Here is a 13,727-nt window from a genome sequence, read left to right as displayed (position 1 = left end):
TGCCCCTTTATGAAGCTCAATAAATGAAAGTAGGTGTAAATTGAGTCTTTTAACCGAGAAGTTCCACTGATTATTGTGTCCGTCAGTACTCTTGAAGTAGCAAGTCTCTCTAAGGTGTTCGGGGGGAATATACCAAAGCCCACATCGTTTGTTTGCAACCAGAGGTCTTTGGTATGCATTTTCTACAGCCAGTACAAACTCAGAGTCTGAGAGAATGCTCGCAACTCGATTTTTCACCGACCTTGACTCTCTTCGTATCTCAGCAGGTATAATCATAGTCTTAGATAAACAAATTTCATTCGAAATAAATGTACAAAAAACAATCGTTATATTGTTTTTGCAAACCTGAGACTAAATTATAAGTTGATCAACATGTGATGGAACGAAATCAACAGGTCAGGTTATACAACCTACTCTCTGTGCATAGCATATGACATCACAGAACGAGTGCATAAATAAACATAACATTAAACTATCTTTGACTTGCTAGGAGTTCAGATAAAGATTCAAAATCCGTTATTTTCTTTTCAAGCTCTTTATCGTGAATTTTTGCCGACACACGGGGCAAGCCGCGATCGAGAGTAATCTCGACCGTTCCCTGGGGTACTCGTTGGCGTAGAACAAGCTGATCGCCACGTTTAATCCACTGGTTGAATCCTAAAGCACGAACATCATTAAGCAAGTGATAGGTATTCAGTGCGGTACCCCAAAGTTCCAGATTAGTTCGGATGGACTTTGTCTTGTCAAGTAGTGCAAAATAATGATCGAATACCGGGTTTTCGACTAGCAAAGTGAATTTCTGGGTTTTTGATTTTCGATCGTACAAAATTTCAAGAAAGCGATGATGGAGAACAAACCCGTTCGGACTCCAAGTGATACCCCTCATTTTAAACTGATCCACCACTAGTTTCACTTGGTTTCTTGCTTGCTCCAATCTCGCTCTTGCGGTACTTTCCTTATCGTTACTGGCATTTTGTTGATTCATAACATCTTCCATCAAGCTATCACATCGCGCATTCTCTTCATGCAGGGTTTTCGCCTGAGCGTCGACTTCAACACGCAACTTTGACAGCTCTCTCTCTTTTTGTTCAATTTCTTTCATTACACTTGACAGTTTCGACGCAGTTACTGGACGCTGCTGAAGCAATTTCTCATATTCAGCAATGCGCGCCTTCAAGTTTCGCTCTCGTGCAGACAGAGTCTGATGTTGCATGAATTGGTGCTTTGTCTCTGAGAGTTTCACAGTTTCTTTATGGAGTAGCTCCTTAGCAGACTGAATCTCATCCTGAACAAGCTCAATCGAAGTAGCCTTATCAAGCTTGTCCTTGTATGTTTTGAGCAAGGGTTCTACCCCGGGCGCGACAGTAGAATCAGTGGCCATCTTCTCTAGCTGCGCCTCAAGTTGTTGTGCCCGTTTCTGCAATGAAACAATTGATTGAGCATAGCGGGTCCCAGACAGCTCAACCCTTACGTCCAATTGCTTGAGTTCTGTTGGGTCCAGCTCTGCTCCGATACGGGTCAACAATGCTTCAATACCAATAGCTGACGATGGTGGAGCTTTTCGGCTGCTGGAAGATCGAACTGGCGAAAGAGTACGACGCATAGGAGAGCTCGGAACCTCACGGCCTAGTCTGCGGGGCGTTTGCATGCTCAAACGAGGAGAGCGTGCTGCTGTGGGTGATCTAGGACTTGGCGACCTTGGGGTTCCAACCACAGATGATTTTGGTCCTAATTCAGGGATTTGCGATAATCGTATCATTTTCGATGGCGAATCTTGGGTATGCGGAGAGGGTTGACCATTGTTGTGTGCCAAAGAAGCTCTGGTCGGGCGGGCAAATGAAGGGCCACGGGATGAAGAAGAAGGACGAGTAGGTGATAAAGTTTGCGGTTCTGCGGACTGTCTTGAAGGAGACTCTATAGGTCTTCCACGCGTCTCAGGTGGAACTAGCGTAGTAAAAGATGATCTTGGTCGCACATGTCGTACAGGCGTGGCCATTGGCCTCCCATTAACTGGTAGTGGAGATGTAATAGTGAGTTCTGGAGTTCCCACTTCTTCAAAATGACGTTTATGGGGACTCACTGGTAGGTGGACCGCGGGTGCTTGCTCATCTGGATCCGGGTTAGCGAAGCTCATTGCGTCGTCACCAAAAATCATCACGGTGTCCGTTTCAAAATAGGGTTTCGGAGTTTGATTTCGAACATTGGGGGGGTTGGCTTGTGGGGACATGCCCATAGTCGTATCGCCAATTTGGTCCTCATCTTCATTAACACGCTCGGGGCTCGACATCAAGGATTCAGGCAAAGCGACTGGAGGGGAAAGCTGCAAATCCATCTCGAGATGTGCAGAAGGTGCAAGCGACTCTTTGGCGCGTAAACGTGGCGAACGGCGCACGGGGCTGCTTGGAGATGGACTTCGGTTCCGAGTCTTTCTGGGCGATTTACGCGTCGGAGTTTCGGGGGGCAAAATGATAGGCATCTCGTTCAATTCAACTGGCGAAAGAGCTGATGTCTGAGATTTCAAACGCGGCGAGCGCCTTGGTGAACTTGACATTTTGGTTCTTCGCGTTATGAGTTTTTAGGAAATCAAAGTGTAAACAATCAATACCTAATGTATAGGGTTTGGGCTGCAGTTGAGATGAGTTTTGAATAGTGAAAAAGCCTAGCCAAAATACAAAGTTTGGCGCTCTCCACAGGTACAGACTCTAATTTATCGATAGCTTGCCGCTTTATCCTTAGCTTTGCCTTCGGCAGAACGCGCCGATCATTTCAATGGTGATGATGTAATTTTTTTCAATCATGGAAAGTCTACGGTTTCAGGGTCCTGTGACGGCTTTGAAACTCGTTGGGGAGTTACTATTTGCCGGGATTGGTCGCTGTATCTATGTATACAAATGGAAAACTGGTGAGCTCTTATTTAAAAGACAAATGTTCTCATTACACAAGATCCATGGTATAGCAGCACTTGGAGACCAGATTGCACTTTGGGGTGCAAAGTCAGTTCTTTTTACCACCTTGGAAGAGACTGAGAATGGAGATATTCGCGAGCTGTCGGCTAATGACTGGGTTGTTTCCGTCGGCTTAAAATTGGGCATGGCTTTCATTCAAACAGCACATAATGAAGTTATCGAGTTTGATCTCGATGCGAAAAGAGTCAATCAAGTTCGAAAATGCTCGGAATGTTCAATATTGTACTCGGGCCAACTATATACCCAGTCTAATTTATGTGCAGCAGGCACTGTGCTTGGTGGTGTCGTTGTTTGGGATTACAATACAGAGCAGGTCAAATACAACTTCACTGATCACGAAGGGTCGATCTTCTATGTACAATTCTCCCCATGTGGCAAATTTTTGGCCTCATGCTCGGATGATCGGTCCATTATCGTTTGGGATTTGGAGACTGGCGAATTAATTGGCAGAGGTTGGGGCCATGCCTCTCGTATCTGGAGCTTAGATTTTGCCGACAACGGGTTAGTTATTAGTGTCTCAGAAGACTGTACGGCTCGTTTGTGGCAAGCTAATGTACAGAAAAAGTCCTTGGAGACAATTCAAGTCGTCCATGGTCACCAAGGCCGAAACATTTGGTGTTTATCTACAACAAAATTCGAGGGGGACACTGTCCTGGTTACCGGTGGTGGTGACGGCCGCATTAAGCTTCAAAACATTTCTCAACCGAAACATTTCCAAGAATGGTCTATCACTGATATTGTTGGACAGCCTGAAAAAGGCGAACATCTGAAAGATTACAAGCGTCTGGAAGACAGGATAGTATTGACAACTTCTGCAGGCAAAATATACACTCATGTTGACGGTGCATGGAGTCGACTTGATCATACTATCCTTGATGAATATTCGGTAGTCCGCTTGGTAGGTGACAGATTTGTTGTTGCCGCCCGCGATGGCAGATTCGTGGTTGTTTCCGACGGAATCTACCAATTCAAAGTTGAATTAGTTGGCAAATTGCTTGAGGCATTCCCTGTTACTATGGAGGATAATAAGCCCTGCCTTTTGTTACAGACTGAAAACAAAACAGAGCCCTACCGCATCGTTGATCTGAACGGTGAGACCCTGCAGACATTCGCACCAATTCAAAATTTCATGATTACTAGCGCACTCTATCACCGTGGCATGCTGTTTGTTGGTTCTCGAGCCGGTGGTGTTGCTGTTTCGAAGGGCAACGAATGGACTACTACCCGAAGGATTTTCCAGACCCAGGACACTATAACCTGTTTTGTTGCTATTAGCGAAAGAGTAATGATCTCCTGTCGAAGCGGACATTACGGCCTTTTTTCACCTGACACTCAGCTCACACCTTTTTACACTAACAAGCTTCAGCGAGGCAGCGTCGAGCGTATTCAGATTCAAGACGACGGTACGGTTCTCTTCTTCGGTTTCAAGACTGACAAATTCTTCATTTGGAATTCAACTCACGACTATGAGGTTGCATCCGAGGTTTGTGGTGGAGCCCATAGGGCGTGGTGCGCAGAAGTCAATCGGGCTGATGAATCTCAATTTGAGTTATATTTCACCAAAGCTGGGAAACTATCACTTATCTCAAAACCAGGAAATCAACATTTCAAACAAAGCATCTTACGGACAGGAACTCATGGAAGAGAAATTCGCGGCCTTGAGTTCAGTTTGGCTCACCAGGGTCTCCTGGCCTCAGCCTCCGAGGACACATGCGTCAATCTTGCTTTACTCGACAAGAATGATTTTATAGAAACGAAACTCTCTTTGAGGCACCATGTTTCCGGTATACAGGTCCTGCACTGGTCACTCTGTGGCAAATATTTATTAACTGGCGGTGGTCGTGAAGAGCTGATCTGGTGGAGAGTTGATGTTCACGACAAAGATGTCTACGCAATGGAAATTGCGCGCCTTCCAACTGTCTCAAAGTCTCCAGATCTGCGCATCATGGATTTTGACCTAGTTGAAACCTCTGAGGGCTCTTGGATTTTAGCTACCGGTTACTCTGACTCTACCTTGCGTTTGTGGCGATTTGAGAACGGAAGCTTCAGTCTTCTCGTGACTAAAAAATATCGAGAGTGCTGTATTCTCAATGTACATTTGATCGACGGATATCTATTGACTTCTGCAACCGATGGTCACCTTGTTTTATGGCACTGCCGTGACGGGAACATAGGTGAACCTTTGTTGAGACACCAGATCCACCAATCTGGAGTTCGCTGCTCTGCGGTTCAACTTATCGATGGAATGATTCATCACTATTCAGGAGGCGACGATAATGCACTGGTAGCAGTGACGGTGAATGCCCAACATGAAGTCACCGAAGTTTTCCGTCACAATGATGCACACTCCTCAACAATCAGCTCAATGGCTTTAACAGACGGCAAACTGTACACAACAGGCTGTGATCAGAAAGTGAGGCTTTGGAGCTTGGAGGGCCAGTTATTACAGAGCTTATACACATCAGTCGCTGATACAGGAACGCTTGCTTTACAGAATGACAAGTTGGTTGCTGGTGGTATGGGTTTAGCACTATTTCGTGTAGAATAAAACATTAGCTGTTATAATTTTTTTTTCAGGGGCACCTGATATCCAAGGGACGCGAGCCCGTTTGCTTAGTGATGACTTCGGCTCTCAAGAGTGTGCTGCTGGTGGGTGGAAGCGGTTTTCTCGGTTTACACTTGATCAATGAGTTTTGGCAACTAGAGCCGCGACCGGAAATTCATGTTTTTGATATTAGAGAGCTCCCAGATACTAGTGGCTACAAGTTTGATCGTTCCAAGATTGTTGTCCACGTAGGTGATTTGACCAAAGAAGAAGACGTCAAGGCGGCTCTTTCTGCATCCTCTCCTCAGATTGTCGTTCATTCAGCCTCACCCATTCATGGTATGGGGAAAGAAATCTACCATAAGGTCAATGTTGTGGGAACTAAAACTTTAATCAAGTGCTGCGAGGACGCCAAAGTGCCTGCTTTGATTTACACGTCTTCTGCGGGTGTTGTTTTCAACGGCGAGGACTTATTTGGTCCCGATGAGCGTCTCCCCTTCCCAAGTAAGGCTATGGATGCCTATAACTCCACCAAGCAGGAAGCTGAGGTTTTCGTACTGAAAGCGAACGGTGCACTCAAGACAGTAGCGCTTCGTCCTGCTGGTATCTTTGGTCCTGGTGACAGACAAATGATCCCTTCGCTAAGAACAATGGCAGAACGTGGTCAGCACAAAATCCAACTAGGTGACAACTTGAATCTTTTCGACGTGACGTACGTGGGCAATGTTGCATATTCGCATGTTTTGGCTGCCCAGAAGCTGATGGAGAACGCCCCTGGTGTTGCTGGGGAAGCCTTTTTCATCACTAATGACGAACCGATCTACTTCTGGTCTCTGGCGAAACAAATCTGGAAGCACGACGGTTACATTGCTGAGAGACAGTTTGTTATTCCCAAATCTTTGGGAGTAGTTCTAGGCTATCTTTCACAATGGGGGTGCGCTCTTGTTGGAAAAGAGCCCTCTTTTACTGCGTTCCGTGTGAGAACAGCCTGTGCGACCAGGTATTATAATATTTCAAAGGCTAAAGAGCGTCTTGGATACAGCCCGAAATGGTCATTGGACGAAGCAATCGAGGAGACACTCAAAGCTTGAATATACAGTAGGATGTAAAACCCTCAATATCATTCAAAATGCAGGCAACCCAAAGTTGAGACATAACAGAAACAGCGCGATCGCAACCAGGTGAACTTCGAAGTACGACGATGCACTAGATTCGTGAGCGTGCTCCACGGTGCTCGCTGATTCCCTAGTTGTTTCTTGGGGTTCCACAGGTGCTGTCTCGGTTGGGGTGATGCTACTAGTTAAAGCTTCCGCTGCTAATCGAGCTAGAGATGATTCGCGTGCTCTAGAAGATCGAATACTCTGCAGATTCTCTTTCATTCTCTGCAGTTGCTTTCTCCTAGTCTCTTCCTCAATCGACCAGCTGGACTGGGGCTGCTGCATTGCAGTCACACTGGCACGAATCGATGCATTCAGGTATCGAGAATCAGTAGGCGTGAGGTTTGTTTTGCTGGAGTTAGTCTTTGTGTTGTCCAGTGAGAGTTGGTTCAACCAGCGTCTCAGTTTAGCACCGGGGAGTTGAGGCACCGCCTCCGTTACTGTTGCAGATTGGGCAACTGGCTCGCTTTGATCCTTGTGGGTATGACTCGAAGGAGACCCGAGATCCTCGTACGAGCTAAAATCGACGCTGGCGGTGGAGTAGTCCAAGCTTTTCCAGGTATTACCCGTATGGGAATGACTTGGAGTAATTGAAGCAAAACTGAGATCTTCGTGAGAACTAGAGTTGGCGCTGGTGGGTGAGATTTCCAAGCTTTTCCAAGCCTGATCACTGCATTCATTGTTACGGAAGTTGCGAACGAAATGCGCCTTAGCATCCTCTGGACAAGTACCAAAACAACTGACTCCCGACGTCCAGAGAGCATCGCATTGGCAGTCCACGTCTTCTCCACAGCTCGCGATAATTTGATCAAACCGATCCAGGCACGCTCTTACCGAGCCCGGGTGGCAGTCTTCGGCGAAGCAGACCACAAACAGGCCAACTATAATCAAACTAGTAGCACTAATCAAAGGAAACATGTTAGTCTAATTGTAAAAAAATCCACTATAAACATATTTTACTGCGTTTTGTTGTGCCCGGCAGAAACGGTGACGGTCAATATGCAGGTGAACATGGCTCGCAGATTAGCAAACGGCCCCAATAGGTTTCCCCGCCATACTGAAAATCTGCTTCTTGACACAGTTGCTAGATGATCCTTGCATGCCAGCGCCGCCAGCACGCGTATAGATGCTTGAGTAGTATTACACGCTATTTTTCATCGGCCCAAGAGCCTTGGATGAAGAGCCTTATGCAGAAAGAGGGGTTCACACCAAGCCGACTGGCGCTAGCTGATTATCCGATATCCTGGGGCCATATGGACTATATGAGGCATGTAAACAATGTCCAATACCTCAGATTCTTCGAGTCTGCACGGATCAATGCGTTTAATGACTGGGAAAAGGAGGCACTGGATACTCAGCAATTCATGTCGGGGGTTGGAATTGGCCCTATTATGCGATCCTGCGAATTAGCATGGAGATATCCAATGAGGTATCCGGATACCATCTCGGTCGCTTATAAGGTCAGCTGGATCGGCGAAGACCGTTTCGGACTGAAAGGCATTATCATAAGCCATAACGCTCGTAAAGTGGCTGCCCGCATCGACGAAGTCCTAGTCACGGTCAACTATGACGACGGCGGCACGTATAAAGTCCAAGTACCGGAGCCGTGGCAACAAATTCTCAATAACAGTCTTGAGGAAAACAAACCGTATGTTGAGCAGTAGCTATAGACTATATTAGACCTCGATAGTACTGTCGATCTCAGTGAAATGGTTAAAGAAGCTGGTGAACAAGTCGACCGCATAACCGATATCAGCAGAGCCACCAGTCTCCCGAACAGAGTGCATTGACAACTGAGGGTTTCCGATATCAAGAGTACGGATGCCCAACCTTGAAGCCAAGATAGGGCCGATGGTTGATCCGCAGAGCGAGTCATTGCGAACAACAAAGAGCTGCAATGGAACCTCAGCCTTCTTTGCTACTTCCTGAAGAAGAACAATGCCGGGTGAGTTCGTGGCATACCGCTGATTGGCATTAATCTTGATGACCGGACCACCGTTGATGGCGGGTTTATGGCGAGCCTCATGCTTGGCGCTGTAATTGGGGTGGATAGCATGCGCCATGTCAGCTGAAAGCAGGAACGACTTGGAAAGAGCCTCGTAAGGAACATTAGTGCCTTCAGAAGCCAGGCGAGAGATAATGGCGTGCAAAAAGTTAGAAGCCGCACCCTGAGCTGATTCCGAGCCAATTTCCTCATGATCGAACAATGCAACAGCACGAATACTAGCGTCGTCTGCGATAGAAGCATCCGAGTTGATGAGACCCTGAAGAGAGCAGAAGGAAGAGTTAAGATTATCCAGACGAGCCGAGAAAACGAACTCATTGTTAAGTCCTCCAACGACAGATGGCTGGGTATCGAAAACGACCAGCTCGAAATCCTCAATTGCCGCGGGATCGACGTTGATTTCTTTGGCAACCTCCTGCAAAAGCTGGGGACAGTGACGAGAGGACATAGTGGTCACGCCGGCCGTGGTTGCCTTTTGCTCGGTCGAATCAGCCGGCTTTCCATCAAAAGAGCTTTTGATTAAACCAAGAATAGGCTCAAGGTGATCTTCCTTGTTAAACTCGAGCTTCGTGCCCTGTTCTCGGTGGAGATGAATGGCGATAGTTGGGATCCGAAGAATGGGCCGATCAATCTTGACCAGCTTGGGCACATGCTTTCCGTTCTCAGAAACATATACTCTACCAGCAATTCCCAAGTCACGGTCAAACCAAGTAGGCCACAAGCCACCGCCATAGCATTCAACGCCGACCTGAAGATAGCCTTCCTTCTGACGGTTACTTTCAGGCTTTACTCGGAAGCAGGGCGAATCGGTGTGCGCACCAATAACCGCAACACCATTTCCAGGCTGCCACTTACCGCCTACAGCGAAAGCAACGATAGAAGAGCCGTTTCTAGTCACAAAGTAGCGGCCGCCAGCCTTGAGGTTCCATTGGGATCGCTCAGAAAGCTCGACGTAGCCTGCATCGGCGAGCATGCGAACCGAGTTTTGCACCGCATGATAAGGTGATGGCGAGGCGTTGACGAACTTTAAGAAATCGTTAGTATAACGCATGTTGTAATGTCAAGTTGTTAAGCGTGGATCCCAAATGCACAATACGTATGGAGCATGCATAGTAATTTCAAACGGCGCTATGGCTACTGCAGTGGTTGATCGGTCGAGACTGCTACATGTTGAGCATATCCTTTTGTTTTGGACAGAATGATTAAAAAATAAATAAATAGGAGGTCTTTATAATTAGTTGAGATGCATTAGTTCTTCGCTCTCTTTGTACACTCTTTGGAACTCTTCTTGATCGTCTTTCACTAGCGACAAGAGCTCCTGTACATAGGCGCCGAAAACCAAATGGGCGAGCAGCTCTATTTGTTTCGAGCGACCCTTTTTCTTGCCGGGGCCGTCGACCCTTGCATTGTAGTGATCCAGCATAGCTTCATACACTTCTTTTGCCTGATCATCGGTAACGGGGGAGTCCATGGCGACGAGCAGTGGGTGATCGTTCACCACTTGAGCAACGCCTTCAAAGCTCTCGCCACGGTCGTATACAGTTTGTACCAAAACCAGCTGAAAAACAACCGGCCTTCCTGCCACCAGCACGCTTTTCTCTGCCGAAAATCTAGACAACATCGTTGGGTCAGTCACCGAGTGTCAAGAATGCCCAGCATTAGTCAAGCGATAGCTTCATTTGGGATCTAGCGACGGGATAAAGTAAACTCTAGTAGACTATTAAACAAGCTAAAATCCTTGATTGCGAGGCTGGTAGCATCGGTTATTACCGGTTCAAGCAATTGGGAAAATCAAGCGATCGGGAAATTCGGGCTACTAGCTTGACATCGCGACATAAATCGTTCATTCTCGTTGCAAACAACCCCGCGTGCGTTGGTTAATTCCAATCGCCGCTCCCAGTTTTTTATTTTATAGGCACTTTCCAACCTAAGAATTCCGCCCACGCCTGCCTGATCGAAACGCGACTTTGAAACGCTTTGTTGACTAGTCAGCGAGACGAATTGCATTAAGCATCCCTAGCATTCAAAACGAAAACAAACGGCTCATGGCTTCGCCAGAGCGACGGAACATGTCGCATTCGGCGCTTCCAATACATGGCGGCTCCTCGATGGGCTCGTATGTACCAGTGGATATTACGCCGCCTCCTCGATCAGCCATTCCGCTGCATATTGACCGGAAGGTAGAGCCAGCCCCACCAGTATCGAATCCACGTTTGCGGCAGAAGTTTTCTATGCCTAATTTATCGGGTTTGCGAATAGGATCTCCAAAGAGAAGAGAAAAACAGACCAAACCTACCGTGCCTGCTCCAAAACTTGAGGGCAGGAAGAACCGCGCTCTGGAGGCCCTCGATAAATTATTAGAACAAGAAGCATTTTCTCTTGCTGCGCTGGAGACAGACGAGTCAAACACATCTGCAGATCTATTACCACCATTTGAAGAAACTTCAAATGTCCCCAAGTCTGTGGATCGACGCCCAGGAACCCACCCAACGCGTACGGACAGCGCTGACCGGAAAGAGCCCATGCTTAAAGCAGGAATTCATAGGCTCAGGGCTAGTATATCAGTGCAATCGCTCAGAATACCGGTTGAACCAATGTCTCCATCCGGATCAAATGGTAAATTAACGGGCGAACGACCTCTTTTGGTTTCGCAAAAATCGAGACAACCAGAACCAGGTCCCTCATCCCACATCCCAAGGAGCACAAGCCAGGAAATCCCGAAAATATCCCGGACCACATTATCTGCTTCTGCGGAAAAGCTCAATAGGCCTCAAAGTGTCGCCCATAAACGCCTTAGCGCCGGAACAGGCGAGCAGAAGAGTCCGCAACGCCGAGCTTTGAAGCAGGATCAACTCAAGCCCCCAACCAGAGCTCCTCCTCAACCACGTCTACGTTTATCGAGCGGATCAACCGAGACCAGACGTACCGAAATCAAACCACCTGAGCTTCATGCAGATAGGCGAATCCAAGAGCGACACAATAAACTTATTCCATCAGAACCCAAGGAGCAAATGCGGGCTAGAGTTTCGTCTGCAAAGGTAGCCCCACCGGGCCCTGTCAACCCTCCATTCCATAAGTTCAGAGGGAGTCAAAGTATGGGTAACCTTGCAGCGGCTAAGGTGTCCCCCCAAGCCCCACCACTTCCAGACCAAGACAGGGCTCTAAAGCGCCCCGTCTTTCGACGAAAATACACACCTGAACCAGCAAGAGGTTATGATTCAGTGCCTGGCTTGAAGATGGCAAGCCATCTGCATATGCGGACCTTACCCCATTCTTCCTCTACGCAGCTTTCCAGCATGAGCAGTCAAAAAGGGGTGAATAGATTTCCATTAGATCTTGCTCCACCTAATTTCAGAGACTCTGGTAGGTCTACACCAGCGGCGCCTCCAAACAATCGATCGGATAGCCCGAACTCACGTTCGTCATCTGTGCGGTCGTTTTCGCGTAAACTTTTTAGTGCATTGAAAAGCACATCGCGATCGTCGGCGAGATCGAGTCGTCCAGCCACTCCTTCGTCGTCAAACTCCGCTCTTTCGAGATCTAACACCGAGCTTTCTCTGTCTGATGAACTCGAAGACTGGCCAGAGCCTGCCACCCAACTACCCCCGATCGAAGTTCAGCAAAATCTAGCTCGATTGTTTAAAGTTTCGTTGCCACTGGTCGACATTGACCCTAATATAACTACTATTCCTGTCGATGGTGCCAGCATTGTGAAATACGACATGAATTTGAGTGACTATGAGCGCAACGAGATCACCGATTTTACCCACGCCTACTACACTGGCAGTCCTGGCCTCATCAAGCCTCTTGAAACCGAGTTTAGGGATAAAGATGGCAACTATCAGTTTGTGGAGCGAGACCACATTGCATACCGCTACCGAGTTGAATCTCAACTTGGTGTCGGTTCGTTTGGTACTGTGCTACGTTGCCGCGACTATCGCACCGGGCGCCTTGTAGCTGTGAAGGTTACTGCGATCCGTAAAGAACTTGCGGGTCAAGCCAAAGTGGAGGCCGGCCTGCTAAGTACATTGAAACGAGCTGGATCCCCAGACCAATATCATTTTGTCCGCATTCTTAACAGCTTCATGTTCCGGGGCCACATGTGCATTGTCACAGAGCTGCTAGGTGCGAACCTGTATGAAGTGCTAAAGCGAAACAACTACCAGGGTCTCGCTATGAGCTCAGTACAGTATATCACGAAACAAATTTGTTGTGCACTACAATTTTTGGAGACTCAGGGAATTATTCATTGTGATCTCAAACCTGAAAATATTCTCGTGTCTGATGACGTGAACTGTCAAGTGAAGATAATTGATTTTGGTTCTGGCTGTCATGAAAATAAGCGGGTATTCACCTACATCCAATCCAGGTTTTACAGGGCCCCAGAAATTTTACTTGGAGTTCCATACACGCCGGCAATTGACATGTGGAGTCTGGGCTGTATGGTGCCGGAGCTTGCTATTGGCCGACCATTGTTCCCCGGAGAGGACGAAAAGGACCAGATCGCCCTTCTTTGTCAAACTCTTGGCCCGCCTGAAATAGCGATGTTGATGCGGTGCTCACGCGGCCGACACTTTTTCGATCCCCGCGGCCTACCCTTGACCCTCCGATCGACCAAAGGGGTCATGCGACGTCCACCGGGGTCGACTCCGCTTTCGAGTTTCCTGCCGCCGCTTGCAGCAGACTTTGTCAATCATCTATTACAATGGTCGCCTCAGCGTCGATTGAGTGCTAGTGGTGCTTTGAACCATGGCTTTTTATCAAGCGTTTAAAGGTACTATGGCCACGGCGTCTACAGACGACATTTAATACATTTCGCATTTTGCATTTAATATTCGTTTTTTTTTTCTTTCTATAGTCTAATGGTTGCATTGTTCATTCGCAATGATTGCGTCGCTTTTAGGTTCTCTTTCAATTCTTTTTGAATGACTAATCTGCCTGTGACAGGAACCGTGGTGGTGGGGGAGGACCAACCAGCAAGCGTGTATTAGGTTGCATATTCTGAGCAAACAGCCCCAGATACGAAAAAAAAACGCTCGTGAAGGCGGATGAAG

The 13,727-nt window shown here is 47.5% G+C and overlaps 8 protein-coding genes across 8 annotated transcripts; 4 read left to right on the top strand and 4 right to left on the bottom strand.

Moving 5' to 3' along the window:
• Positions 1-472: 472 nt before the first annotated feature.
• On the bottom strand, positions 473-2,551 carry B9G98_00087 (hypothetical protein; the record flags this gene model as incomplete). Its single annotated transcript, XM_024806645.1, has 1 exon — positions 473-2,551. One exon carries the CDS (start codon positions 2,549-2,551, stop codon positions 473-475), a length of 2,079 nt encoding a protein of 692 aa, XP_024662413.1.
• Positions 2,552-2,925: 374 nt separating this feature from the next.
• On the top strand, positions 2,926-5,514 carry B9G98_00086 (Regulator of Ty1 transposition protein 10; the record flags this gene model as incomplete). Its single annotated transcript, XM_024806644.1, has 1 exon — positions 2,926-5,514. One exon carries the CDS (start codon positions 2,926-2,928, stop codon positions 5,512-5,514), a length of 2,589 nt encoding a protein of 862 aa, XP_024662412.1.
• Positions 5,515-5,585: 71 nt separating this feature from the next.
• Positions 5,586-6,602, top strand: B9G98_00085 (Sterol-4-alpha-carboxylate 3-dehydrogenase, decarboxylating; the record flags this gene model as incomplete). The annotated part of the gene is made up of 1 exon (XM_024806643.1): positions 5,586-6,602. The coding sequence occupies one exon, from the start codon at positions 5,586-5,588 to the stop codon at positions 6,600-6,602; it is 1,017 nt and encodes a 338-aa protein (XP_024662411.1).
• Positions 6,603-6,635: 33 nt separating this feature from the next.
• On the bottom strand, positions 6,636-7,586 carry B9G98_00084 (hypothetical protein; the record flags this gene model as incomplete). Its single annotated transcript, XM_024806642.1, has 1 exon — positions 6,636-7,586. One exon carries the CDS (start codon positions 7,584-7,586, stop codon positions 6,636-6,638), a length of 951 nt encoding a protein of 316 aa, XP_024662410.1.
• Positions 7,587-7,855: 269 nt separating this feature from the next.
• B9G98_00083 (hypothetical protein) lies at positions 7,856-8,332 on the top strand (the record flags this gene model as incomplete). Its single annotated transcript, XM_024806641.1, has 1 exon — positions 7,856-8,332. The coding sequence occupies one exon, from the start codon at positions 7,856-7,858 to the stop codon at positions 8,330-8,332; it is 477 nt and encodes a 158-aa protein (XP_024662409.1).
• Positions 8,333-8,344: 12 nt separating this feature from the next.
• Positions 8,345-9,724, bottom strand: B9G98_00082 (Aspartyl aminopeptidase; the record flags this gene model as incomplete). The annotated part of the gene is made up of 1 exon (XM_024806640.1): positions 8,345-9,724. The coding sequence occupies one exon, from the start codon at positions 9,722-9,724 to the stop codon at positions 8,345-8,347; it is 1,380 nt and encodes a 459-aa protein (XP_024662408.1).
• A 183-nt stretch (positions 9,725-9,907) lies between these two features.
• B9G98_00081 (hypothetical protein) lies at positions 9,908-10,294 on the bottom strand (the record flags this gene model as incomplete). The annotated part of the gene is made up of 1 exon (XM_024806639.1): positions 9,908-10,294. The coding sequence occupies one exon, from the start codon at positions 10,292-10,294 to the stop codon at positions 9,908-9,910; it is 387 nt and encodes a 128-aa protein (XP_024662407.1).
• A 424-nt stretch (positions 10,295-10,718) lies between these two features.
• Positions 10,719-13,445, top strand: B9G98_00080 (Dual specificity protein kinase pom1; the record flags this gene model as incomplete). The annotated part of the gene is made up of 1 exon (XM_024806638.1): positions 10,719-13,445. One exon carries the CDS (start codon positions 10,719-10,721, stop codon positions 13,443-13,445), a length of 2,727 nt encoding a protein of 908 aa, XP_024662406.1.
• Between the last annotated feature and the right edge of the window lie 282 nt (positions 13,446-13,727).

The sequence above is a fragment of the Wickerhamiella sorbophila genome, assembly GCF_002251995.1.
Source record: "Wickerhamiella sorbophila strain DS02 chromosome Unknown contig1, whole genome shotgun sequence".
NCBI classification, from domain to species: Eukaryota; Fungi; Ascomycota; class Dipodascomycetes; order Dipodascales; family Trichomonascaceae; genus Wickerhamiella; species Wickerhamiella sorbophila.
The sequence above is the reverse complement of the archived record's forward strand: the minus strand, read 5'-3'. Positions and strand labels throughout refer to the sequence as shown.